Raw genomic sequence first — 27,660 nt, 5'->3', positions numbered from 1 at the left:
CATTGTAGCGATTCTTCATGTTTCGTAGTGTTGACAGTAGTTTTTAAGTAATTATTTTGAGCGTCCTTTTGAGAATATGCAAACGGTACGTCGCAGTGCTTGACCTTTAGGTTTCTTGTGGCGACAACATTTCATTGCTGAAGTAGCACTTCTTTTCTGCTCAAACAAATAGTTGTGTGCCTTGAGTGTAGGTGGACTGCAACGGTAACCGAAATAAATGTGGAAACATGTAATATACTGCGTAGTAATTTTCACAGCGTAAAAATGCAAGGCTGCGTGAATTCAGCTGTTTTTCTATATCTAACAACGAGTGACACACATGGACATAGTGTCAAACAGCATGAACATCATTACAAATCATCACACCACAGTGACATCTGAAACCTTGATTCTGAAAAACATTAGCTCCTATATGGAAAGGTACAGCGTCGTCGCAACGTTTCCTCAACCTTAACCACAGTACACTTTTTGACGAGCCTGTGTGTTCTATTTTTTCGCGGCTTATAGACAATCAAGAATCACTTAGCTTGTACAGCACCAAAATTTTTAAAATTTAGCAGGGCTGTACATTAGGCGAGTAAACCACGCACTGCACAGTTACCATGCGATATTTACATTTAAAACGTTGACAATTTCGTCCGCTAAACTATGCGTTTTTATTCGGAGACAACCTAGCCACAGTCTTTGTGGGTTTTGCTGATTCATTGTCTTAGCTTGGACAAAATATGAGCACGGGCACGTCGGCACAAGACAATTTCAAGATCAATAGAAACAATCATGCCATGACGCACGAGGTCCGGATACCTACCAGCCGTAACAGAGACCAGGTATTTTTAGCTTTTCTTGTTGAATCTGCAGAACATATAGAAGGAGATATAAGATAAACTCATCAAGGAAAAGTTATATATGTGAGGAAGTTCGCAACCGTAATACGCTTGGGGAGATATGCCACGAACAACATTGCCGTACGCAATGAACGTACAAAAAGGGGGATTCTCTTGTGTGTACAGAATTAAAGTAAGCTTTTACACACAGCGATAGGTGTGATTCTTACTGAACATACTACGCCATACAACCCGTTTAATGAGTACACATGCGTACACACACACACACACACACACACACACAACGCATGTTCTCAGGCAGCCTGTTTTGAGTGTCATTTCCAAGCGTTAGCATTGACACTTTCGTTACCATGCATCCGTTCTTTACGCTTGATGATCTTTGGGTATCTTGTCAGGAGTTCACGTAATTTTGTACTTTACATGCGTTTTTCACCGACGTGCTTTTGATATGGTCGTCGGAGTTTATAATACTGTTAAAAAGGCACGTTGGTTGTCCAATTTCGACAATCATCTTTAACCTACATGCTGTACAATGCTGTTCAACGCCAGTCCTAGCGTTTAGACAGTCTACAGGAAAACATTTTACATCATGGAGAAGCAACGGCAACAAGAAATGACGTTAAATTAGGAACAACACCAGAATTGCCAGTATCCCGGTGTTTTAGGAGTGTAAACAGATGAGAACTCGCGACAGGCAACAGATTTTGAAACGGTGCTTTCGTGTTCCTTTCTCGGAAACCGATAGTCGAGAAATCCGCAGCAAACAAAGGGTAGTCTTTTTCCTCATGTGCTCTCATAACACAATGTAAAATAAGAGTGTTCGTACCTTCTGAAACTGCAAGGCACTGGGTTGAGCCGTCGATCTCTGCTGCAGTGTTTAAAGAAAAAAGAAAACAGACACACACAGAGAGAAAGCCATTAGGTGGAGCTAGGTTATCCTTATCATACGATCTGTTTTGGTTTTACTTGTGGCACATTGCTTGCGTGGAAACGCTTGCAGAACTATATTGTTCACAAAATCGAGTGATTCTGTATCTGTAAATAAAAGCACTTGGCAGAACTCAAAGATGGAAGCTCAAAATGGTTTGGTTTCGCTGCCAGAAAAAGAGAAAGAGAACGAAGAAACACGGAAGAGCTTCATTTTGATCCGTTCCCGAGTCCAGACGTAAATATATTGTGGTTATTTCTTCAAGGAAACAAACGCGATAGTTGCATTTTTTTTAAAACTGCGGCAGACTCCAACTGTGCAGAGTGCTAAGTCTACAAGTAGCAAATAAAATGCGAGATTTTTGCGAAATTTTCGCAAGGTTATGCTCGAAAGGTGTTTTTTTTTTCACGATTTAAAGCTGAATGTGCGCGTCCCTGTAAAGTACACAGGGCGGCACACGCAGCAAAGAATGTCTTCGGTATCGCTTCCAGTTCAGAAACCTTCGCGCTGCGCTTAAGCATACAGATCAGTGTAGCGTCAAGCAGTGAAAAAAAAACAAACAAACAAAAAACGACGCCATATTCTATCCAGAAGTAGAGCGCTGGCCGTCTAGTCGCCATGGCAACCAGCAGGCGGCTCGCTCGCTTATCGCGGGAATCTTTCTGCCTCGTCACCGAGAGAAGCGTCGTTGTCTTCTCCTAACTGCTTCGCAGCATATACGTTTGAAAATGCGACATGTGTACTTAAATTTAGAAGCTGCTAAAAGGTCACTCGTTCGATGATTTCCCGAGAAATCGTACGCTGACGACCGAAGTGTGACGAAGGAATCCAGCCATGTCCCCGTCTTTATCTGACACATGAAAAAAAAAAAAGCACTCCGAAAGCGACGCCGAAAATCGCTGCTGCTCGTCACGTGACGGAGCTCTGATCTAAACGTCATCTTGTGGCGCAGTTATGAGATACGGTGCGCGGAGCACAATCAGTTAGATCCTACAACGTGCGAAGGATGCACAGCCGGAACAGTTGCCGGGTTATGTGACGGCTGAGTGGGACTCGCCTCTATGCCTTTAATTACTACGGCCGCCTTGTTAATTTTTACTACTGACGCCTTGTTAGAGGACATTCAAGGTAGTGGGCGAAGCTTGGAAAAGCACGTGATATTTCGCCATGATGCGTCCTTTAATGGAAGAAAAGTGGTGTACCAGCGCGGACTACAACAACCCAAGACTTTTTCTTTGGCCAACATTCAGAAATGCCGTAGACTTTGCAAGTACCCCGTACGGACCCGGCGCTGGTAAGTTGCATTTACCATCATACTTTACACGGGGGACAAAAACCTGGTGCTTTTCTCGAAGTAAAAAAAAAATGGCAGCATATCCACGGAGTGAGTGATGGAGAGTGGGGCGAAGAATCCGTCCGTCCATTCGTTCTTGCTTCCGTCCGTCCATGCGTGCGTCTGTGTGGCCACCCGTGCGTCCATCCGCCCGTCCACGCGTGCGTCTGTTCGTGCGTCCGCACGTCCATCAGTGCGTCCGTCGCTGCGTTCGTCCATGCATCCGCTCCTGCGTTTGTCCATGCGTCCATCCGTCCGTGCAGCCATCCGTGCATCCGTCCATGCATTTGTCTGTGTGTCCGTTCGTCCACCTATTCAACACTCCAAGAACCACCATCTCGTCTCTTTTCATCATATATTCTTCATATAGAAGCACCGCCATACAGCGGACATTCCAAGGACTGAACGAGAGGAGGCAGACGCACACTTTCTTACGGCTTGCGCTTCGTGCCTACTTCCCATCTTTGACCACCTCGAGTTCATGGTATATACTAGTTCGTTGTATTCGTGGCACTGCGGCTGAACGCTCGCTAAACCTTTCTAAAACCAAGGAGGTTACGCCCAGCGAGTATAACGTAGCAACCCTTTCTTGTACGCGCACGCTGTGAATTTTTTATTGTTCAACAACGCACAGAAGAAATCTCCCACCGGCACCACCTTGGAGGTCAAAATCTAAGACTGGTTACACACTACAACAACAACTACGAGGGACGAACGGGTGCCGCTATAAAAAGCTTCGCCCATAAAACGAAAAAAAAATTGCCCGCAGCTTCCCTCGGGGGAACACTGAGGAGGATGCGGAGCATATAATTGGTTAACGGGGTGTTAAAGTGCGACTTACTTGGGTCGATGGCTAAATTGGTTAACGTGGTTGTGAAATGGGGTGTTAAATTGCGACTTACTTGGGTCGATGGCTAAATTGGTTAACGTGGTTGTAGGAGGGGCGTTAAATGAGTGAACACGTACACACGTATGCAAAAGGGCGGCGCTGGTCGAAGGGACGTCGATCATTGTGTTTGTGGATTCGTTGGAATTCATTTCACCGCGACCTTGGACGTCGACGCGCCGTACAAACCAACCGACGAGCGGCAACTGAGCGAGCGAGCGCCGACCTTGAGTATATATACAGCGCGACGGCGCATGCACTGTCAGCTGTCGAATGTTCGAGAAGGGGGAGAAGCGCAACGGCGCATGCGCGCGCGTCAGCTGCCGATGTTCTCGAAGCGTGACGGCGCATGCGCGCTACATTATACAGCTAGCGAATGTTCGTGAAGAGGAGAAGCGCACGCGGTGTGTAGAGGAGGAAGGGTGCACAGATGGTGGAGGAGTGAAGCGCGCGCGGTGTGTAGAGGAGGAAGGGATGCACAGATGGTGGAAGAAGGAGGAGGAAGCTTGCGGACGGCGCCGCACTACAAGCCTCGAGTATTAGATGCTCCGCATCTAAAAAAACCTATGCTACTACGACACTATTGTATCATTCACGGTGCGCAAGAGGCGCATATGCAGCACCATCGCTTCTGAAATCCGAAGCAATTTTTTAGCGAACCAGTGATGTTTTGAGCGTTTCTATCTATCTATTTTTGCGGTTGTATCCTTAGCTTGGCACATACAGATTTTGGCATAGTAGGACATGTCATGACATGAATAACGGAACTTCCCTGGTGCGCACGTCATGATATCATTTTGCACTGCTCACGTGTGGCACGTCCCCACATACCGCGGGCCGTTGTTCGTATGCGGCTACGCGTCACAGTTGATTCACAGTCTACGTCAAGCATATATACTTTGGAAATCTTAACGTGGATGTGCGAAGGAGCCCATGTAGAGGAATATATAAATACCAACGCGCTTGAACACTTGTCAGTTGATCGACTGTCGACGCTGTGTTCCCCGCTGCCAGTGCCAGTTTGTATGGCTGTAGTCTAACCTTCAGTTTGCTGGCCACAAGTTCGGTCGAATGAACAGTTTCATCTTCTACCTACGGTCTGCTCTCTTCGTCCACGTCACGAGCCCGGGACAATATATATATATAAAGCAGATGTGAAAAATAAGGGTTGCAGATGATGGCATCATTACATAAGTGCCACGATCCCAGGCACGGATTAACTAGAGGAACATCTTGGCATCCACGTTTTAAATTCGAATGCATTTCTTAGTCGGGCTATGCTAGGCATCCGGCGTTGTCCTCGGTTAGTAGGTGTTATCTCTCCGCTCTAACTCCCTCTCCCGTAGCAACAGCTGCGAGGGCGCAGCAACCGGAGCATGTCATGCGAGAGAGTGTAGGAAAGTGTGGGTGCAGTGCTTGGCCGCTCCTTCTCTTACCGTTCGCTCTCTCTCCTCCCTCGCCCCGCTCTCCCGTCCACTCAGGCCTCACTTTCCACCGTTCGCTGGCTGGGCACCTCTCAAGAACATCCGGAAATGTGTGCTCGAGACGCCACTGTGAAATGCCGAGCCGAAAATGCTGGCGCCCCACTCTCCCGTCCATTCGCTTCTCCCTCTCGATCGTTCGCTGGCTGGGTGCTTCTCAATGCGATGGCAGAAGTTGGTGAAGGTGAATGTCTGACGGCGACGATACCCTCTCTCGGCGCAACGAATTCATTCACATTTCCTCACGATTCCCTTCGGGGAGGTGCAGGCTTTTTTTTTCTTGACCAATGTTTGCCGGTATTTCTAGCGGCAGGCATAACCAACACTTTCAACTTTGGCGGACGTAATTTCGATTTCAAAACGTCCTCGGACGTCACCTGCTCCTTCTGAGTAATCCTAATAAGCGGAAACCGTACTTACCTGAACAGAGTTTGCTTCTTAAAGCTTTAACGTATATGTCTAAGTGTAGACATTTTTGGTAACTTAGCATGGCGTCGGAGAAGTTTCCGGGTATTAAGAATTATCGGAATTGTATAAACAAAAACGAGAAAAAAAGGTGGAAGAACAAGTTCTTATCAGGCTAAGTTGCGAAACTATAGAAGAAGGCCCTGTTGCATAACAGGTGCTGTAGGACGTCGTATACTTCCGCCTTACCTAAGAGGTTGTTTCTGTGTGTGAGAACTTTGCTGTAGACGAGCAGGTCCCCCGGACAGATCTGCATCGGCGGGATCACCACGATCGAGCTTCGCCTTCGCGTCCTCTGCGTGTTCTGGTCGCTGCGATCACGAAGAGAGAACGATGTGCTCCCATGTGTTACCGAGGACTTGTGCATAGATAAGAACGAGACAGAGTAGGGAATATAGGAAATGTAGGGAGGTTACAGACGGGGAAAGGGAAATAAGAGAGTGAAGTATGCTTCATAGTCTCGGTGATAAGAAAGGCTTGTGTAAGCATACGAATTACTTTATAGGTGCTTAGAACAATGCACACGCTTCATTACAAATATTTACAGAGGCTTCAAATATTATATCGCATAACGAGGCCCTGTACACGCCTTAATGTGGCTTTAAAGGACGCTGATGTGATACGAGTCAGTTGACACAGATAAATTATTCCTCGGTAACTGTACGGTGGCTATACTTTCGCCGTCATGTGTTTGCTACTAGAAGACAAAATAAGAGTTATAGTATTGTATTTAAAAAATCTACGCTAAAAACTACGCTCTGAAAGGTAGCGTGAGGCCAGATGCTACGAAGTGTTTTGTTTTGTACATGTACGAAGTGTTTTGTAGATAGCAATGCATGCATTATTTTTACCTATCAAGAACTATGTAGGCCCTAGTAGACGCTGGCGAACATTATTGTGCCACACCTATTAGAATTGGTTGGTTGGCAACAGCTTTATTGTCGGTGCAAGAATTTATAAAGGCCGTCAGTTAAAGTTATTTTCTTTTCACGCCTTTTTTCGAGTGTTTTCTCGCGAGAAAAATATTTTTCTATTTTGAAAGGGCTTCTTACAAAAACGAGAAAAATCATTTTTCCCTTTGATGTTCCTTCAAATTAAATGTGCTGCTAGTCTGATCAGTGCTTTAATTCTTGTTTTTTTAATGCTTTGCAGCTTGCGTTGACAAAATGTTTTCCCTCTTCATGTAATGGTTATTTATCTAAAAAATCATGACTTTCACGAGCGTATATTAAGCGTGAGTGAATATTTTCACGACGTATTATTGACGTGCTGTGTTAAATGCTGGGTGCATGGCAAATCAGATGCCCCAATCATTCATTCAAAAAAAAAAGGGTGGGGGGAGTGTCGTCTTTTGAATTTGTGCCCAGTTGCTTACAGAAATGTGCAAGACTAGCATTAACTATTATTCATAATTTTTTGCCGAGAATGTGTCTCTTGAAAAGAAGTTGGTACTTTGCAGAGAGGTTCAAACGCAATGTTCACGATTCAGAGTTAATCCCAGTTTTTATGCGTTTTCTTATACTGCACTACATTCCTCAAAACGTGGCCCAAGCTATTTAGAATGCCCCAGGTACTTGAACCTCCGACAGAGGGGCTGAACATGCCACGCAGTTTCGGTCCAAATACTAGCATTAAATTAAAAACACTTTAAAAACGCATTAAAAAGCGAATGGAGGAAGTGACGATTTATAAGAACGACCAGCGAAACTTGTAGAAAGCAAGAACACGACGCTGCAAAATGTAAATGAATGGCACGAGCATGTCCAGCAGGAAAAAAAAAAAAAGACTATACAAGACTCGCGTGCTATCAGCTATCAAAAGGTTCTGTGGAACCATTACGTATACTAAAGCGCATTGAAACTCACTGCATGCGGCTAATGATAGCACTGCTAAAAACGCTCTTCGAGGAACTGAAAAAAAATGGTATAAATGCACTTAAGATTACGAAATCAGAGTCTGCGTTCGGTTCCGTTTAGAAAGTTTTGCTCCGATGCGTCATTGAAAGATTAAAGGAAGCAAACCCGACAGCCGTACACAGAGGACACGCAATAAATTTTGGAAGACAAAAAAAATACGGCGCTAGTTTTACACTGACGGTTCAGTAATTGTAATAACGATAAGATATGAAAGAAGAAAGCACGTGCGGAAAAACAAAAAAAAAAACCTGAATGCTCCGCACGCGAATGGATAATTACGATAACGGGGCCACGTGCGAGCGATAGTCGATCCTTCATTCGTGTTTTACTGCCTGTCACCGAAAGCAGTCGTCGAGATAAGGGCGTATTTCAAAGCCCGGCGGAATAAATGCGTTAGCGTTCGCTAATAGAAGCGTGACGTGAACGGAGCCAAGGTGCGGTCGATATACGGCGGCGCGTTGCGAATGCCCGAGCTGTGCCTCCCGACGCTGCTGTTATTCAGGAGGTCCTTTCACAGCTTTCTTAAACGTTTCATTTCAGAAACACAGGCTGGAGAGCGACTCAGAGTTAGGGTGCATCTAGATAAGTCTGCATTTAGAGATAACGAAGAAAAAAAAGTTTGCAGTGAGAGTGCCTTTTTATTTCCCTTAGGGGAACCATTAGGGGCGCATCAAATCTCAGACAATGACTATTCCGGCTTACTCACTTCGACACCGATCCTTGCGTGGAGATATCCTCGCTGGAACTTTCGTAGCCGTCTGTGAGCATCTGCAAAGCAAGAAAGTCACCTTTAAACTAAATATCACTATAGTTACAATTTACATACTCTCGCCTGTAAGCATCAAGGTAGGCGTGAAATGCTACCCGTTCATTGATATTGACCAACAAGCCCGCAAAAACGTTTTAGGCGTGAAGGTTTATTGATGCATCAGGACGGGTACAACAGCAAAAAAAAAGTGTGCAAGTTTGTCTGAAGTTTGGTGCGTAAAACCTACCATGTTTCTCCACGTAATACGAGCGCTGGCTAAATGTTAGATAATATATGCAATCAGGATGACCAAAGGTAATAAAGGTAGTGCTGATGCATTTATGTCCCACTTGCGGCTAAATTCCCGGTAATTTATTTACCAAATAGTCCGGTCATCATGCATGTTCAGTCGGGGTGGTATCAAATAAACACTGAAACAAGATACATGTGTATGAAAAATATAGAAAAGAGAATGTCGTTCCGTAGTGCAGCGCATTTGCACCATTCTAAGGCACACTTTTATTTCGCTAAATGTAGCCGTAAAATTTGTGTGCGCGTTACAATTCAGCTGAAAGCGAAGTTGAAACGCGCACACTATTTCTGTCATTTTTTTTCTAATGTTTCTGTCATTTTTTTTTCTAATGTAAAATTACCCACGCGTTAAAATCGCGGGCACGCTAATAGAAAAAAGAGGAAGAAAAGGCTGGAACGTAAACCACGCGTGTGTTCGCTTTGCCATCCTATACGCTGGGGGAAGTGGAGTGCGGGATGAAGAGATAGGGGCCGCGCTAGACTCTTGCTCTCGCAAATACGGTGCATTGAAACAACTGCACAAATTCAAGGGAATATGAAAGCTTGAACTAATGATAAATCGTTGCACGAGGAATTCCGTCGGAATGGCTGTTGTGACACGAGGGCTTGGCCCGACATGTGCCCGTCAGGTATTCCCTTATCGACAGGTTGGGTTCTGAGATAATCCTTCTTTTGACGATAGAGTAAGGTAACAAGATTTATCCGAAGAATGCTTATTAACTGTACTCGAAGAGAAGGTAAATAATATGGGAAAGTGCGCACGGTTTTTGTAGGGGCTGTCCGGCATTTAAAGTTTTCGCTTGGGCGCGTTGCCGTACCAAATATGCCGTACCACTTCGCTTGGGCGAAGTGGTACGGCATATTTGAAGAACAGGTCGAAATAAAGACAACCGATAAAGATGTCTGTGTCCTTCTTTTACTAGTTTCATGTCTTTTGCGTTTTCTTTACTTCAAGTTGGTGCTCCAATGTAAATGTTACGTACAGCGCGTACGAACATTAATTAGTAGAGAGTAGCTGTGAAAGACGGCCCTGCACAGCTGCGATACCGCCCTTTATAAACTAGTCCTATGGGGTACGCTGAAGCGGAGGCTTATACCACGATGTGTAGACTGACGTCATGCCGCACGACGTCATGCCCCGTTCGAACCGGATAAGAAAATATTCCTCTCTCTCTCTCCATCCAGCCCCTCTTCTTTCTTAAAAAGGGAAGTAATGTTTATTCACGCACTCACGAGGATGAAAGGACAAGAGGTTGTCGTCGTTCTTACTGCCAACTAGCCTTTGTACGCGCTGCACGTATTTCTCACAATGGGCATGTGCAATCACTCGTGTGGACATATGTGTACCTTTGGTGGGACGAGCGCCTGCCTCCTGTGCAGCGCCGAGGCCGGCGGCTCGACAAACTCGTCCTGCTCGTCCTCTTCTTCCTCTGGCTTGGACAGCTTCTTGAACACGATGCTGCTCTCCTGCTCCTGTGACAAGGAGATGCAAACGCAACATTAGCATCACTCTACGAATTTCAAAGGACTCCTAAACGACTCCTGAAAGTACAATGAGTCAGCACGTCATTTTCTTCTAGGATACCCCGTCTTTTCGCCGTAAGGTGGCGCCAGAAATGAGGGCAAAAAAAGAAGCTTTCGATCACTCCATATACGAGGAATTTTAGTCGTGAATTGTTTGCTGTCCTGCATTTCAGCGCATTCCCACGCCCGTTCTGCCTTGTCTCGCGTGACTATCGTGCGCCATCAGTCGATTTCAGTTCGGTTTTTGTGCGTTTTCCACTACACAAGTGGAGATGTCAGTGAGTAGATCAAAAGTGGAAAATCCATATATAGTTTCAGCGCTTGTTTGCTAATATTGTCTCCATGTTTTATGAGGAAATAAGGGACAACGAGGAAGCATCGCTGGTAGGAAGGGCAGTGAAGGCGAGGAAGAGGTCCCTTTGTCCCCCTTGAACTCCCAGTGTTTTAGAGTAGAGCCCCTTAATATAGAGAAAGTACCGACACTCTCCTCCATATTCTCTCCAAAGTGTCCAAACCTCCTCTCCCAAGTGTGCAGACCTAATCTATATAATCTCCTGAGCAGCCACCATGCGGGCGCCGGCCCTATAACCCGGCTCGTGCCACTTTTCTATCAAGAATGCTATGTCACGCTGAAGCACGCGCGATGCTCGTCGCAGCCAGAGAGGCAAGAGGCGGGAGACATAGAGTTTCCTAATGTACGCTAGAGGGAACTCTGGCGCTAGTGTCTATGGGAGCTGCATTGCACGGCGCTTAATTCAGCGAGCATGAGAATCATGGGTAGTACACACAATTGTCTAATATTCGTACTTCTGGCCTGCTTCTGGCTCCGTGAGTGTTCGCGTGACTTGGTGCTGTTTTTTTTTTCACGAAAAGAAAAGCAAATGTTCAGCGTTTGCGCTTCGCAACCTTATTTTTTTAGGCTTACAATTTTCAATCAGGTCAAAAAGTACAAAAGGGTTCGTTTTTTCCTTCAAAACAAAACCATAACCAGCAATAAACGAAGTCGCAAGTACAATTCGACGCCCGCAAGTACGAAGCATATAGGCAAATGTGTGTACTGCCCACCATTCCCATGGTCGCTGGACGATCGCAGCGCCAGAGTCGCCTCTAGTTAATTTTAGGAAACTCCATGGCGGGAGAGGTGTATGCGTGGCGCGGCGGCTCGGATAAAAGAATGGCGCTACTTTCCTAAAAAAACATCCAGGGACTTTATTTTAGAGATCCTTCAAGCGCCATCTTGTAGGGCACGACGAAACAGAACATGGCTTCGATTTAATTCGGACCCAGCGACCTTCCAAGGTATTCGCGCAGTCGCGGAAAATTAGTGTGTGATTCGCGTAAGCGAGGAGTCTATAGCATCTCAGGCGAAATAAATGCTAACCCCCCGTATTCACAAACACTCCTCGACTCGACTTCCACCCTTCACTTGACAGAGTTAAGCAATGCGCCACCGCTCGGCTAAAAATGACGCTGCGCTACACAAGAATCGCAGCAGATTATTGCTGATATGCAGTGACTTGCCGTGCCTAGAGAAGGCGCTCCCATCGGCTTTCTCAAGTGAAGGTGAAGCGTCGAATGAAGGGACGTTCTAGAATACGGGTGTAATTCATTAATATGTAAGGGTGGTTACGTTCTCCTTTGATATGTTTTCGTGCACGTTTCTCGCGGGTTTCTGCTGACTTAAGCACTCGGACTGACTTTCTTGCTGTCTTGTTTATCTTGCAACTTTAAAAAGAGGCGTTATCTTATTTCCACGAAATATCGACTCGATAGAAACATGAACGCAACGCAGTGTTTTTCATTTATTTTGTTTTGGCTGTGCACTATATCGGTTCGTTGTAACACTGAGCGGCTACGCTGTACCGATTCATCATAAAAGAAAAAGGATTCACCGCGAAAGCGTAGCTCAATTAGCCCAACAGTCAACTCTTTTGAAGAAAAGGAAGCTTCCGTGCGTTTACCTTATCCCTTTCACTGCTTTATTTTATTTCCGTGCACTCGTTTTCTTACGTCTTTCTGAAAGAGCGACGCACGATGTATACATACATATATATATATATATATATATATATATATATATATATATATATATATATATATATATATATATATATATATATATATATATGCATTTTATATTCAATGCATGCCACGATGGTGCGTCTTCGGGTGACAACAAATGTCGAACCAGTCGCACGTGCCAGCTTGCTTCGCAAGACTGCCGGGCGGCGCGGTATCACAGCGACGTCGCCTTTTTCTCGCATGGTCGGCCGTCCGTTCAACGTCGTCGGTGCACCGAATCGAAGCGCGCATCTCCACCCGCTTTTAAAGGTGCGCTCATCCGATCCCTTTGACGGCATCCGTTTCGAGCCAGTCTACCTATAGCGCACATGACGTACGGAGCACGTGCGGCACTATACAGCAAAGAGAAAGAAAGAAATAGATGATGAATGGAAGAATGAATGAAAAAAAAAAGAAAAGAAACAAAGAAAGGAAGGAAGAAAGAAGAACCCGATCTGGATACAAGTTATCTTTGCATAGGCATGCAATCTTAGTGATCGAGTGCTTTGGCGTTGCAAGTATAGGTGTGTATACACGTTGACGCGGGAGTATACACCAAGTTAAAGGGCGCCGTGGGAGTGTTTGTGTATCGTTCGGCTTGGAGGTATAGCTTGCAGCGAATTTCGTTACGCGTCCCGGACGACAAAGACTCGCTACGCGTGTCTGCCGCGCTGGCGTTCGCCACGAATGGATCGAATATATTTCGTTGCACGAAGCTGATTGATTGATATGTGGGGTTTAACGTCCCAAAACAACTCTACGATTATGAGGGATGCCGTAGTGGAGGGCTCCGAAAATTTCGACCACCTGGGGTTCTTTAACGTGCACTCATATCCGAGCACACGGGCCTACAACCTTTCCGCCTCCATCGAAAATGCAGCCGCCACAGCCGGGATTTGATCCCGCGACCTGTGGACCAGCAGCCGAGTACCTTAGCCATTACACCACCACGGCGGGGCTCGTTGCACGGAGTGCACGAGTTGCGAAGTATGGTTCTGCGAATATCACGAAGTACCGTGGGCGCACCCCGCGCGCTGTCCTTGTGATGATTTGATTGATATGTGGGGTTTGACGTCCCAGAACCACCATGTGATTATGAGAGACGCCGTAGTGGAAGGCTCCGAAAATTTCGATCCCGTGAGGCTCTTTCATCATCACCAGCCTGACTACACGCACTGCAAGACAAAGGCCTCTCCTTGCTGTGCCAGTCAACTCGGTCCCGTGCTTGCTGCTGCCACTTTATACTCGCAAATTTCCTAATCTCATCAGCCCACCAAGCTTTGTGTGCCTCTCATCCGCTTACCTTCTGTAACAATCGAGTCAGCTATCCATAATGACCGACGGTTATCCTGCCTACGTGCTACGTGCCTGGCCCATTTCTTCTTCTTGGTTTCAAGTATGATATCCATAACCCCGGTTTATTTCCTGACCCACTCTGCTTTCCTGTCTCTTAAGGTTACACATATAATTTTACTTTCCGTCGCTCGCTGCGTCGTCCTTAATTTAGGCTGAACCCTCTTTGTAAGCCTCCAGGTTTCTGCTCTGCAGGTAGGTAAGGTCATCCACGGAGCAGAAACCTGGGGTTCTTTAACGTGCACCCAAATCTAAGCACACGGGCCAACAACATTTCCGCCTCCGTCGAAAACGCTGCCGCCGCCGCCGGGATACGATCTCGCGACCTGCGGGTCAGCAACCGAGTACTTTAGCCACTAGATCAGCGTGGAGGGGCACGCTGTCCTTGTGGCTACATCCACAGTGGACACGGCAACGAGCTTGCGAGGACGATGTCGTGGGTTCGATCTCAGTTGCGGCTTGGGTAGTACGCAACAACGCTCTTGTGGCGCGATTGTGAGTGCGAGTTGGGGAATTCCAGGGGATTAAATAATCACACAGATTTCCCTACCACGGTGTCTGCTATAACCAGGCCCACGATATAGGCCATGGTTTAGCCAATTAAAGGCCCGATTTAAAAGTTTGTATGCTTTTAAAACGTAGCCGCTAGTATTCTGTTGCCGAGGTTTCGGGTTGGTTTACGGATCTCGAGGGCCGCAATACGACGAGAATAATGCGTGAAAGAACGCTCCCACGTTCGAAGATATACTAGTACGTTTACGAACAAGGATACGCGATAGATGTGGAGCATTTAGATACGAGTTTTATTGTCCAGGTAGGTTTGGTTTTATACATCAATATGGACTATTTGCAGTCTTAGCTGTTCTGTTTGAGCGAACTGACAAGCCTGAATTACGCAGCTTTATGTACACGTATTAACAATTTGCCATTGGTATGGTTCTCACGCCCTATCGAATAGAGATATCTACCCGAGCATCAATATAATTTTGAGCGTACTCAATAATGATGACACGCAAAGACGTGGGACACACAGGCAAAATAAACTTTCAACAGCGTTTATTTAGAGTCGCTTTTAAGAACTACCTTTCAGAACCACCTATCGTAGGCGACCACGGTTGCAGCAATCGTCACAAGTGCGCAAACATCATCCATATCTACGCAGAAATGGTAACTTTAGATGAAAGAGTCATTGGATGTTATAGACACCGTAAGATCAGACTTTCAATTATTCCTGCTTCTACAATTTCGCGAGTTAGCAGACCCAGGCTAGTGCTAACAATGGAACAGTCCTCAAAAACCGATTTAAACAGTTTCGTTTCAGTGCTACAGTAACAATTACTGCACCATGTGCGCCCGTGTTTTTCAAGATTGTTGCATTGTTAGTACTACCCGAAGATGGTTAGCTCACGAAATACAAAATTATATTCGTCGTGGGGATAAATGCACCTCAAAATATACAATTGCACTTTGAGTTATCCAGACATGCGTTAAGTTAGGTGATGTTTACAGTCTGCGCACTTGTGATGATTGCTGCAACCTGTGTTGTTTATGAATGGCGGTGCTTCGACTTGACGTAAATATTGTTCAATGTCCGCGCACCTGTGTGTCACATGTCACCTCGTCATTTCCGGCACTGAAAGCCACATCAATGTGCTTCCAGTACGTCCAAGCTCAGCGTTGATATCCGGTTACTTGGAAGCAATGCAGAACAGCCATAGTACGTGAGCAGAAGACACTCGAGCACTAAATCTTCAAAGATGCCTCACAGCATTACAGAGCTGAAAGATAGCAAGAAGACGCAAATAGGAAAAAAAAGGTCAATTTGTGGCACGCAACAACGACCAGTTTCGCTCATACGCGGTATCGCAAACTCATTTGTTGACACTCGAGAATTGTGATGCATGTGGTATTGTGATCGCCTGATGCGGTGCAGGTAAGGGCGTAACGGTAGCTCGACCTTCTTCCGAGCGCCATTCAGACGCAGATCATCTATGCGTAGGTTCGTATTCAATAATACGTGCTAACAGCCGATGTATACGCACGTAATCGCGTTCATTGGCTTATTTGCTAGCAAGCAGGTAAGCGATTAGGCAAACAATACACCGTGCCAGGGAGCGTGGAGTGGGCACGTACGTAATCCTAGAAGAGTAATCTTGGTGGAAATGTGAGTCACGCATTCTTGCACCTTTATCGCCATACTATCTTCGTGCAGAGAAGAAGAAAATGAACACAGGAACACTCTTCCCGCCTAATGTCGTGCAAATGTAATCCTACACCGGCCATGGGCGTGTCAGCTTGTGTACATTGATGTTTTATAGCGTTGTACTGGAGAGATGAAAAGTCAGATAGGGCGGACGTTACTGGACCGACTTTATAGGTTAGGCCGCGCGTACTATGCACGGCCTAACCGCACGCCACTGACCTCTCTGTTTTGTTTTTGGCTGTCGTAACTGTCTTTGCCCGTTCCCGTCGTGTGTTTGGTTTGCCATGCATAACTTGGATCTCGATCTGTAGCTTCGTCTTCCCCCAAGGATATCTCGAGCTGAGGAGACTCTTCTATGCCGCCTGTGGCTTGGAGTGGCCTTCACGAACGCATACTCTTATCTCATTGGGATGGCCAGCTCTCCTACATGCACTTACTGCAGTTGCGAAGAAACCATCGCGCACCTTCTGTGTGAGTGCACCCATTTCAACGCGCAAAGACAAGAACTCACTGCAGCTCTGGATAGACTAGACGATCGGCCTTTGTCGGAACAAAGGATTCTGGGTCATTGGCCGAGCCCATCCTCAGCACAGAAGGCTTTGAAAGCTTTGCTGCGCTTTTTGCGGACAACTGGCCTCAGAGACAGACTTTAGTGTCTTATACTCTTTGATGTTGCCTTTCCTCTGTCGCAATTTTTTTGTAATTTCTCCCTCTCTTCGCAACATTTCTTTTTAACATCTATCATTCCCCTCACCCCTTTCCCCAGCACAGGGTAGCCAGCCGGTCTAAGAACTGGCTAACCTTCCTGTCTTTCCGCTTAAACTTTCTTCCTTCCTTAGACGAGTGGTTCTCCTTGGGACGCGCATAGAGCATGTAGCTATTGCACTAGTCTCACCTTAGAGATGGTATTTCACATTTTCCTCTTTTCTGTCTTACCAAGCCTATTCTAATTGAAAGAGTGCTGGTTGGAGAATAGCCTAAGCTTAACTTTTTATTAGAGGTCTACCTAACGTTCATATTGATGTCTCTCTTACACCCTACAGACCAGTACCTGACCATGAGGGCGATTATACTCAATAATGATTACAGCGGTAGTCGTAAATGTTAACGACGCACCATGAAACCGGCTTCCTGCAGAGCTAGCGATATTGATTACCTAAACAACGAATGACCCCCGCTGACCGTATTTACCCCCTCTACTAATCAGCGCATGGTAAAAAAAAAGTAAACGTATCCATTTGCTTTCCTGGGCAGTATTATTGTTGCAATTAAAAATGAGTGGGCACTTAAGTCGCACTTATGACATCAGCGTCGCCTTGAGGTCCTGTATAAACTAAAAGCGTTAACATTATCCTGCGCATGATATGTTCATTGTGCAAAGGCAGCCTCATATTGCGTTTCAAGCGGAAGAGAAACGTGCAGGCCGTTTCCGTCAGACTGAAGGCCATGAGTGGTATAGGAAGAGTTTGTTTTGCTCGCTCGCTAGATTCCGTGCCGACCGGTTGTGCCCTCGCGATCTCCGACGTCAGCGTAGCTCTGGCCGATTGGGCTCGCCCTACATCATCTCCCGACGCCGACCTCCGACGACAGTGTAGCTATGACCGACTGGACTTGCTCTACGCCACCTCCTGACGCCGACAAGAGCTCTCGCAAGTGGTGCCCCGTCCTCGGACTCCTGTGACCGTGTTTCCATCTTTCTTATCTCTCCTCTCTCCTCGATATGTCGTCGCTTTCTGGCTTACCACCTCACGCCTCTTTCTCTCTCTCTACACCTTTATTCCTATCCTTTTAATCCCTCCTCACCTCCATCCCTTGTGAGCTACTGTTGAGGTGTCGCTCGCTGAAGCAGACAGTTACGGGGCTCACTTTTCTTTTCCTCTCTCTCTTAGAACCACTTTGCCGTCAGAAAATGCGTACCTTTAGCAACAGGGCGCCGTTTGACGCGCCATATCTTGACAGGAATCAGCAGACAGCTCATGCTCTTCTGCTTGCTGTGCTCTTACCACTCAGTTTGCGTTGAAGCGATAGACAGCATCAAGTTCACTTAGGGCATGAAGTTTTGTTATGCCAGCGTTTTTTATGAGTTACTTCAAGTTGCATGCTTCAGGAAACAGCTGCTAGCATTGCTTCGTATAACATTCTAATTTGTTGCCAGCGCATTCATTGCTTCGCCATTGCAGCGAGACTGCGAATTTTGTGTCCTTTACTCTGTAACTGACGCTTTGGAAGAGAACATCGCCCGTCAAGAGCCATTACTGTTATCTTGAAAAAGGTTATTTCGAGGCTACCCTTCTCCCGTGTGCACACTTTAAGCACCTCGCTTAATCTCGAACGGCTGTACAGCTCAGAAGGGTAGCAACCCAGATACACACAAATGCAGCGGTTTCCTCTTTCGATTCGGGCAAAAGGCTGGAAACGAAGCTGATTGCGTATCGATTGTCTGAGAACGCACCCACTCATTCACCCTCCTTCGCCCCACCATTCACGCACCCGCAACAAAAACGCCCGCACAATCGCAAGCTTTCTCGGCAATATCCAAACGACTGCAGCTGTGTGGCTTGACCTGCAGTATGTTCTTTCTAAACTGTTGTTCCGGCATTGACAGCAGATGCTGCAGTTTCCGGTGGTTCGCATTAGGAAGAGAGTTAGAGAGAGAGAAATGAAGAAAAGAAAGATTCTTACGGAACATTGCGCCCTTTCAAACGGCCTAGAAATTTTGTCCTGTTGTTAGCGAAAGCAAGAAAGAAAAAAAAAACGATATACATGGAACAAAGCAAAACGTGATCCGATGAAGAGAATGGTGCTACTGCAGTGGCATCGAGTATTCGCCGAGCATTGTTTCGTTATACGAGCACTAGCTTGCTTCGATTTCGGCTTCATGCAAAGTAAAAAAAAAAGCCTGATGAAAAAAAGAAGAAAAAGTTGAAGTCTGAAAGGTACTGTCTGAGCTTGCTGCGGACACATTTAGTCAGCCAATAATGTCACTGGGCTTATTATAGCACATCGTTATTTGCAACTTTTGTTTGATGTATTGGTTCTCTTCAATAATACGGACATCCCTTTTGAATATTACCAACAAGTATGCAAGAAAGAAGTGTCACGGCGGTATTCATAATGGTGGGGTGTGATGCCGTGTTCTTAGAGGCACGCACTGAGGAGAGGGGGGAGGGAGAGTTGAAAGCACTTATTTTACAAGCAGCACATAGAAACTTTCATATATCAGTTGAAACGATGAAGAGTCATGAAAACGCAGCGCTGAGTGCGGTTTACTTACACAGACGCCAACTCAGGGACGGCGTAAGCCTGAAGTAAGATCAGTTGAAATTCAAGTTTTACCGGTAACAAATCATGTAATTGATGAAGGGGGCCTTGAATTGTGGTTATTACCATGCTCACCGCTACTGCGGGTCTTCATGTATTCATTATGTTAAAGTTCTGAATGCCGAATAGAAGAAACGATTTCCCTTGCTCTTTATCGTTCTCTCTACTTCTTTAACCTTCAAGTTTCGCCATACACCGCCCGTGTGCAGAGTAGCAAACCGGCTATTATAAACCTGCCTTTACATCTCTTTCCTGTCATCTTTTCGTTCTTAAAGTGTGCAAGGGGCTTCATTGTGCGTTACTCTTGTATACAATCTCCTCTATAATCTACTGTGAGGTCGGTAGTGTCGCTTGTCCCTTCTCCTCCCAAGGCGAAAACCGTCTTCTTCTTCCTCTCAGTCGATGTTTATAAGGGATCGAACAGGGAGCATGAGCCGTGGTCGCACGTGACACTGCCAATCGAAGTCTTCAATTTTTTTCTTGTTGTTCAGGTCGCACGCTTTCCGGTTTCATTCGCCACAGAAAGGAGGGCAGTGGCATCGTGCGGCATTAGGTCACATTACGTCACGCCAGACTTTTGATACGTCACGATTAAAAAAAAATAGCGGTATGTGACGTCATCATATGGTGATGTCATTACGTGATGATTTCTTTTTTTTGCTTCACTCGTCTCCGAGCCCACAGGACGGTGGCCACCGACTGTCAAACTCTCCGTTCGATGAAGCAGCTAAGGCTTTCATGTTAATGAAATGAAGCGCTATGGTACCTTGCGCCCCCTTACGGCCGTGTTTGTGGTGCCTCTTTCTTGTGCCCTTAACAATAAGAATGTGTCATGGGCCGCACACTGGTCGAAGCGAAAAGGAGCTAAACAATGCAGCTCCCGCAAGTGAAGCCAAACGAGACAAACAAGAAAAGGCAGCGTGCTCGAGTCACGTATGTTCAAGACAGCGCCCAAGCAACAACTTATATACAAGTTTTTTTTTTCCTCCTTATTACAGCTTAACCTCGAGCAGCAGCTGCTAATCGGGACAAAACCAGGTTGTCAAAGCTGACGCCAAAGCTTTCTTCTCCGGCACAGAAGGCGCTGACGTAAGCGAGCCGCGACAGTGACATGAAGCGCTGTACAAGCTGAGCTTGCTTTCATTACTCTGACCGGGTCGCGGCATTACTTCCTAGCACGTGGCACCTTCGCGGCTTATATTCTGTGATGGTACGCAAAAAAAAACAACAACACACACACACACTTTGTGGTGGAAAACACATTTTATTTTCTATTCAATGTGAAAGGTGTTCTGTGAGCTGATCGCTTCATACATGCATATTGTCGCATGCGGCTAAGCTATCGCTGCCCTGTTTAATTCTTCCTTTATAGCGAGAAAAAGGGAGAGAGTGAAAAATAAATACACCAAACATATATGAGAAATAAATTCACCACACTGTTCAGGCTTGCGTTGTGACAGGGCAGCCTGTCTCGCAGTACGTTTAGCTAAAACGGTGCAGTAACGGATAAGAGATTTCTCGGTCCGTTGCTTGCGACAAAGGACCGAGAAAGCTAACTTAAAACGCAGTATTTTTTTCCGCGGCTGAGTGGTGATACGCGACCTTATCACCGTCGTGCTCTCTATTTTGCTCTTTGTTCTTTGTAGTTCATGTTTTCATCTACACAAGGATAAAAACAATAATAGCAAATGCGGACTTCCGAGCTTTATCGTTAAGACTTGCCGAGGCTTGCTTTAAGTCGCGCAAGGCTTGAAAAAGCGAAACTCGACGATTAGAAAGACTATATAATCTGGTTGCTCCTAGGTTTTTCCGAAGATTTAGAGGAGGAGAAGGAGGAGGAGGAGGAAAGTTTAAGTGATAGGACAGGGAGGTTAGCCAGTTTTTATACCGACTGGCTACCCTGTGCTGGAGAAAGGGGTGAGGGGAATAAAGTATGATAAAAAGAAAAGTTGCGAATAGTGTGAGAGAGAGAGAAATTACAAAAAATATAGCGACAGATGAAAGGCAACATCAAAGAGTATAAGACACACTAAAGTCTGTCTCTGAGGCCAGTTGTCCGCAAAAAGCGTAGCAGAGCTTTCAAAGCCTTCTGGGCTGAGGATGGGCTCGGCCAATGACCCAGAATCCTTTGTTCCGACAAAGGCCGATCATCCAGTCTATCCAGAGCTGCAGTCAGTTCTTGTCTTGGCACTTTGAAATGGGTGCACTCACATAGAAGGTTTCACATAGATGGTTTCTTCGCAGTTGCAGTACATGCATGTAGAAAAGCTGGTCATTCCAATGAGATAGCAGTATGCGTTTGTGAAGGCTACTCCAAGCCACAGGCGGCTTAGAAGAGTCTCCTCGGCTCGAGATGAGGGATGCAGCTTCTTTTTATAAGGTGCTTCTTGGTCATCACTAGGTTTTAGATTGGTTATGCTCGTTTGTTTCTTTCGTCTATTCTCAGCGCAGAGAAGTTTGAGTGAAACCACTGTCACAGGTGCTGCACGGATGTTTAAACTGGAGAGACAGAAACCGCGCTGAAAACAAGCGTTCGCACTTCTCATATCTACGGTCCCGTCGTTTGTGGCGTAGGCCTTCAAACACTTCGGCGTCTTCTCTAAGCTGTCCTTGCCTTTCCCGCTACCGTGTATTCTCGTTGGCCGGAGGCAAAAATGCTGTAGGCCCGTGTGCTCAGATTTGAGTGCACGCTAAAGAACCCCAGGTGGTCGAAATTACCGGAGCCCTCCAGTGCGGCGTCTCTCATAATCATATGGTGGTTTTTGGACGTTAAACCCCACATATCAAACAGTACTCTCGTTGGCGTAATCGGGGTCGTCGGATCGCCGCCGTCGCTTAGCAACCAGTTGTTGTTGTTGTTGTTGTTGTTGTTGCCTGTAACGTGACTTGTACTCAATCAGGAGCATTGGTCAAGAGTTGATTATATAATTTTTTTTAGATTTTTCGATCGTTGAATTTCGATAACCAACGGAGCAACGTACGTAAATCGAAAAGAGTGCGATAACGGTGTCAAGCCTGAAACCGGGGATGTATGCGGAAGTGTGTTCGAGCTCCACTAACGTGGTCGGCTATTTGTTAAGCTAACCATTGCCTTCTTCATTTTTTTAGTGGACCGGTGGCTAGTAGTGGGATATACCACGTCTACTGGTGCACACCCATTTACGGTGGGCCGTGACGACATTAGACACAGACAAGCCGAGCCTCTAAGGAACTTAACGCTTAAAACGTTCACGAGCTAATGAGCGGCGCGCTTTGTCTTAGAATCTAAACGGCACGATAAGCAGTGACTGTTGATTGGTGCCTCAGGTGTGTCACCATGTTTGCTTGCATGAATGTCTCCTGTGCATTCATCTCATTTATGCGCGTATCTTCTACTTGAAGGTCATGCCGTGATAATGCGTCTAGCTTTCAAATGTCTAGCTTTCGTCTAGCTTTCGTCTAGCTTTCGTCTAGCGTCGAATGCGTCTAGCTTTCGATAATGCGTCTAGCTTTCGAATTGCCGGCTTTCACGGCAATGTTAATACAGGGGTCTTTTAAGTTGAGCGCTTTTTCCCCCCCTTTTCAACCGACTCGCTACATTGCGCGGTTCCAACAGCACTGTACGCTTTTAGCCTGATATCGCGGGTATACTTACAGTTCGTAACTGGATCACGTCACGGGGCAGTGATGAACGAGTCGCCACAGCGGGTATACGATGAATCTGGTGCAGTCTTTCGGCAACTTCATATATATAAGGTCTGCAGAAGCGAATACCTACAAGTGCTCGAACGGAAGCCGCGAATGCTGGAGTATCGCCCGCGGTGTACTCTATAGGCGGTCAAACAGGAACCCCCTTACACGAAAGGTCGCGCGTGACTTTTTTTCTCGGCAGCGCCGAGCTGCTCTGTGGTGGGTCAGTGTAGGTGGTTAGCTTTACGCACGGTTCGTTATACGCGATCGATGCCAAACTCGATTGAGATTCGAGCCATGCGTCGACACTTCATATTGAAGTGGACGACGAGAGGGCGGAGAGCGGGGCACCTGATTGCGTGCGTTTCGTGTTTCGATCTAGAAGCTTGAAAGAACTTTGTCGCAGTTGTTGTGCACGTGTGCGTAAGCGAGAGCGAAGCAGAAAGGAGAAAAAAGTGTACTTTATATTTTCTCCACGAGACGCTGAATCTTTTTATAAAATGGCTTACCCTTCTACGAATCTCCTGTATTGCCATATAGACTTGGTGTATCATAGGTGTGCTGTAAGGCCTGTGTTGTATGTCAATTGAAGCAGTGTTTCGTGGAGTCCGTTATCATGCATCTATAGCTGTCGTAGGTGGTTGTGACGCTGTAACACAGACTGGCTTTCCGGTTCTATGAACTGGCTCCCAGAGATAATGTTTGAGGCCAGAGGAGGGGCCAGCTTTACTGGTTGAGCAAGTCGTGCCCCCAGTGAATCTGTACCCACGCACTCTTACATGTTCACACTTGATGATGATGAATAAAGAGTGACGGAGGTGTTCTTTAGATGCTTTTGGAGAGTGCCTTATTAAACACTTTATCGTACCGTATAATCTCAGCCTCCGAATCTGAGAAAACAAACTACAATGTCTGACAACAGAAACGCTATCAGGGGCATGAGCGACGATTTCTTTAGACCGAATCGTGCCATGAATTGCGGTAAGAAGGAGGCACGCATCACCTCAGCGTTTCAACGATGCCGACGCGCCTTTAGGCCAGTCTAGACGCAGAGAGTAAGTGGAAGGCGCAGGAAAACCGACCTATACGGTTTCAACGGCGACTATATAGTCTCCACTCCCGCGCGCACTGAGAAACAGCGCTGTTATGACACGAAAAGTTGTGGTGTTGAGTGACGTCAGTCAGTGGGGATGTTTTCGCCGGCGGCGCCACCCAAAAGCACTTTCTTTCCTTCTTTCTTTCCTTCCTTATTTCCTTCTTTCTTACCTTCTTTCTTACCTTCTTTCCTTCTTTATTTCTTTCCTTTTTGTTTTCTTCTTTCCTTCTTTTCCTTCCTTCCTTCCTTCCTTCCTTCCTTCCTTCCTTCCTTCCTTCCTTCCTTCCTTCCTTTTTTCCTTCCTTCCTTCCTTCCTTCCTTCCTTCCTCCCTCCCTTCCTCCCTTCCTTCCTTCCTTCCTTCCTTCCTCCCTCCCTTCCTTCCTTCCTTCCTTCCTTCCTTCCTTCCTTCCTTCCTTCCTTCCTTCCTTCCTTCCTTCCTTCCTTCCTTCCTTCCTTCCTTCTTTTTTCCTTCTTTCCGGAGCCATTTCTTAAATAAGAAGTGCTTACAAGATACAGTGAATTGCTGTACGGCACCTCCTTCATTGCGCACGGTGCTAGGTGAACAATCAGAACGGACCAACATAAACGCCCATGCAGGATTATAAGAGAATCCTCTTCTTTCGCCGTGTACAAAATGTAATATATCTTATGCCGCTTTCACAACACCGGTCTGAGGAGGTGCAAGATGCTTTTTCAGCGGGCCAAATTTTCAACGAAACCCTCTCGTTGTAAGCTCATTTTAGCTTATTTTGCAGTAGATGCAGAAATTTGTTCCAGATTAGCCTTGTAATAAGACTATCGTAATGCGCCTATCAATTGGTGATCAGAAAACACAGAGGGTCTACAGGGTCCTACACTGAAGTAATGAGATGCGAAGCAACGTTAACTCTTACCTCCGTCTGAAGGTTCGGCGACGGCAGGCTGAGGTAGGCTGCTTTGCCGTCACGGCAAGCTCCAAGTCCTGCGTGACACACACAGAGAGAAAATATATTTAGGCAAATGTTATGAGCAACAAACAGGTACAATATTCAGATATAAGCAGCCGATCACACATCGAGGCTGTTTTGAATTCTTTTACCTAACCATTTACTGAGTGACACATTAAAATTACGAGCGAAAAATGACAATTTTTCTTGACATGCGTGTGTGATGTTTCTTGATTGATTGATTGATATGTGGGGTTTAACGTCCCGAAACCACCATATGATTATGAGAGACGCCGTAGTGGAGGGCTCCGGAAATTTCAACCACCTGGGGTTCTTTAACGTGCACCCAAATCTGAGCACGCGGGCCTACAACATTTCCGCCTCCATCGGAAATGCAGCCGCCGCAGCCGGGATTCGATCCCGTGACCTGTGGGTGTGTGATATTTCTTTCTTTCTCTTTAAATCAGTGTGGAATAAATCAGTGTTAAATCAGTGTTAAATCAGTGTGGAATCCTGCTTCTGGTTTTCAACCATAATAATATATTGTTTCACGTAGACATAGGCTTGTGCACAGTAGAGACAGGAGGAGGGGTCTCTATTCGCTTGAGCGTGGTGCCTGGACTCCCCGTACCTTTACTCATTTTCACCTATCCTGCCAATGTTTGAAGTGCCATGTTCACGGTAACTGCAACCGACGACCCGTGTCACAGCATTCCAAAAACTTCAGTTGCCGTCGTTATACCCGCGTACAGAGGGCACGCCATTGTGAGACGCACGTCATAGCTTCGCCTTTATTTTTGCATCCAACATTAGGGTTCCCTTTCGGACTTGACCAATAGAGGAGCGGGGGCGATGCAGTGACACTTAGCTCACCCCCTCATTTTAACGAAAAATTCTGGGACCTTGGCCGACGGCTTCCCATACGCGCAAAGCCACGAAAGCCCTCTTGTACTTTTTAAGGAACACCAAACTTCACGACCGCTTGTGAAAGAACTGTGCGAGGCCGTGCTGTGTAGTTTCGAGCTGACTATTTATGCTTCTCTTTCTTACTCCTCTTATTTTCTGTCTCTTTTCGTTCTATTATTCCCCTTTTCCCCCACCCCAAGTGTAGGGTAGCCAACCGAGCCAAGCTTGGTTAACCTCCCTGCCTTTCCTCTCTATTTATCTCTCTATCTCTCTATCTCTCTGTGCACAACTGTGCATGAAGATGCACCCGTTGGTCACGTGTAAAAACGTTCCAGTTTCGGCACAAGGCCGAAGCAACAAATGCAATAGAAACACACATCACACTGCTATACGAAGTAAGGTTAAGATATTTAGAAACTACATGAAATGTAGGGAACAAGTTCGAATGTGCTTTGAGCTGCAACGTTTGTCGCACGCGCAGCAGCACGTGTTTGCTGTGTTTGGGCACGTGTGCGAGCCCGCCTTGCTTCAACGAAACTACCATTCCATTGGAGCTGTTCTGCAGGTGTTCGTACAACATGCGGTAGCATCACAAAGGCCAAACTACATACAACGTTTCAGCCGGAGTTTGTCCGGCATTTCCTTTCTTGGCGTCAGTCGACGTCGATAATACCAGTGGCGCGGTAGCGAAAAGTACAGTTCCAATGCACTTCCCTAAAACGTCCGTGCACCTCAGAATGTCCGAGAAATTTCAGTGTGGGCGCCGATGCCTGAAGCAGCTAGATGGTGGGAGAAGCTTGCTTGCTTTTTCGTTTATGTATGGCTCCCATCCACCCTATAGGTTGGCCATGAAATTGGTGGTTAATGCACAAATGCATAGCTGCATAACTACGAGCGAGTCTTACGAGCTTTGTTCAAGAATGTTTGTCCATTACGAGTAAACCTGTTGTAAATGGTATATATACAGCTCACCGTTAGTGATACAGACAGCATGAGCAGTGCGGCGAAGTTGGTTAACACAGCGCGCTAAGTAGTGAGGAGTCGCTGGTTTGAATCTCCGGTGAGGTGCCTTAGAATTTTGTGCCTTTAATACATACATATATACATACATGTACATATCTAGGACATGACGCCGATGGCAAAAATCAGCCGAGATTGTCCATATAATTGCTATCGCAATTAAAAAATGGTAACATAATTTGTTTGGCTCATAAGGATGCGTGTTTCCTTGTACGCTATTCGGTATCGAGGGAAGAAAACAGCACGTCGGTGCAAAGGCTCGCTCGGATCGCCAAGGGAGTCATGATAGCAGCGAGTTAGTGCGCAATGTTACCAAGGTGCGAGATACGGGAGTTTAAGTTGGCGAAACCCTTGCGCAAATACGATGTGCCGCTCAAAAGCAATCTGGCGAGGGCAAACTCATTTTCGCAGCTTTGTGCTGCCCTCCTAGATTACCCTGCGTTGGTCCGTTTGCAAGGAACGATGAGCATCGTTGCTAATCATGGAGGCGTCGAGCCTTCAGGCGTGCAAGCGGAGGATTTCGCGTGAGATTGTGCGAGCCGTCGCTTCCAGCTGCAAGACGCTGACAACGAGGATTATGGCGTATTTGATTACGTCGTGTTAGATTGCGGATTATAATGTCTCGGGGTTGTGCTGAGAGCAACGTCGAGTCGACTAGCTCAGTGT

General features: G+C 46.3%; 1 protein-coding gene across 1 annotated transcript in view; it reads right to left on the bottom strand.

The window, feature by feature from the left end:
• The window catches only part of LOC119173993 (uncharacterized), a 180,079-nt gene that overhangs the window by 18,414 nt on the left and 134,005 nt on the right, over positions 1 to 27,660 (bottom strand). Inside the window, exons 5-10 of the mRNA XM_075894920.1 lie at positions 25,036 to 25,103; positions 10,262 to 10,387; positions 8,561 to 8,622; positions 6,128 to 6,249; positions 1,672 to 1,713; positions 809 to 852 (exon numbers count right to left, since the gene is read on the bottom strand). Of these exons, the coding sequence (XP_075751035.1) occupies positions 809 to 852; positions 1,672 to 1,713; positions 6,128 to 6,249; positions 8,561 to 8,622; positions 10,262 to 10,387; positions 25,036 to 25,103 (464 nt within the window). The remainder of the gene's footprint in view (positions 1 to 808; positions 853 to 1,671; positions 1,714 to 6,127; positions 6,250 to 8,560; positions 8,623 to 10,261; positions 10,388 to 25,035; positions 25,104 to 27,660) is intronic.

Source organism: Rhipicephalus microplus, chromosome 5 (assembly GCF_043290135.1).
Source record: "Rhipicephalus microplus isolate Deutch F79 chromosome 5, USDA_Rmic, whole genome shotgun sequence".
Lineage (NCBI taxonomy): Eukaryota > Metazoa > Arthropoda > Arachnida > Ixodida > Ixodidae > Rhipicephalus > Rhipicephalus microplus.
This window is presented reverse-complemented; position numbering and strand designations above follow the sequence as displayed.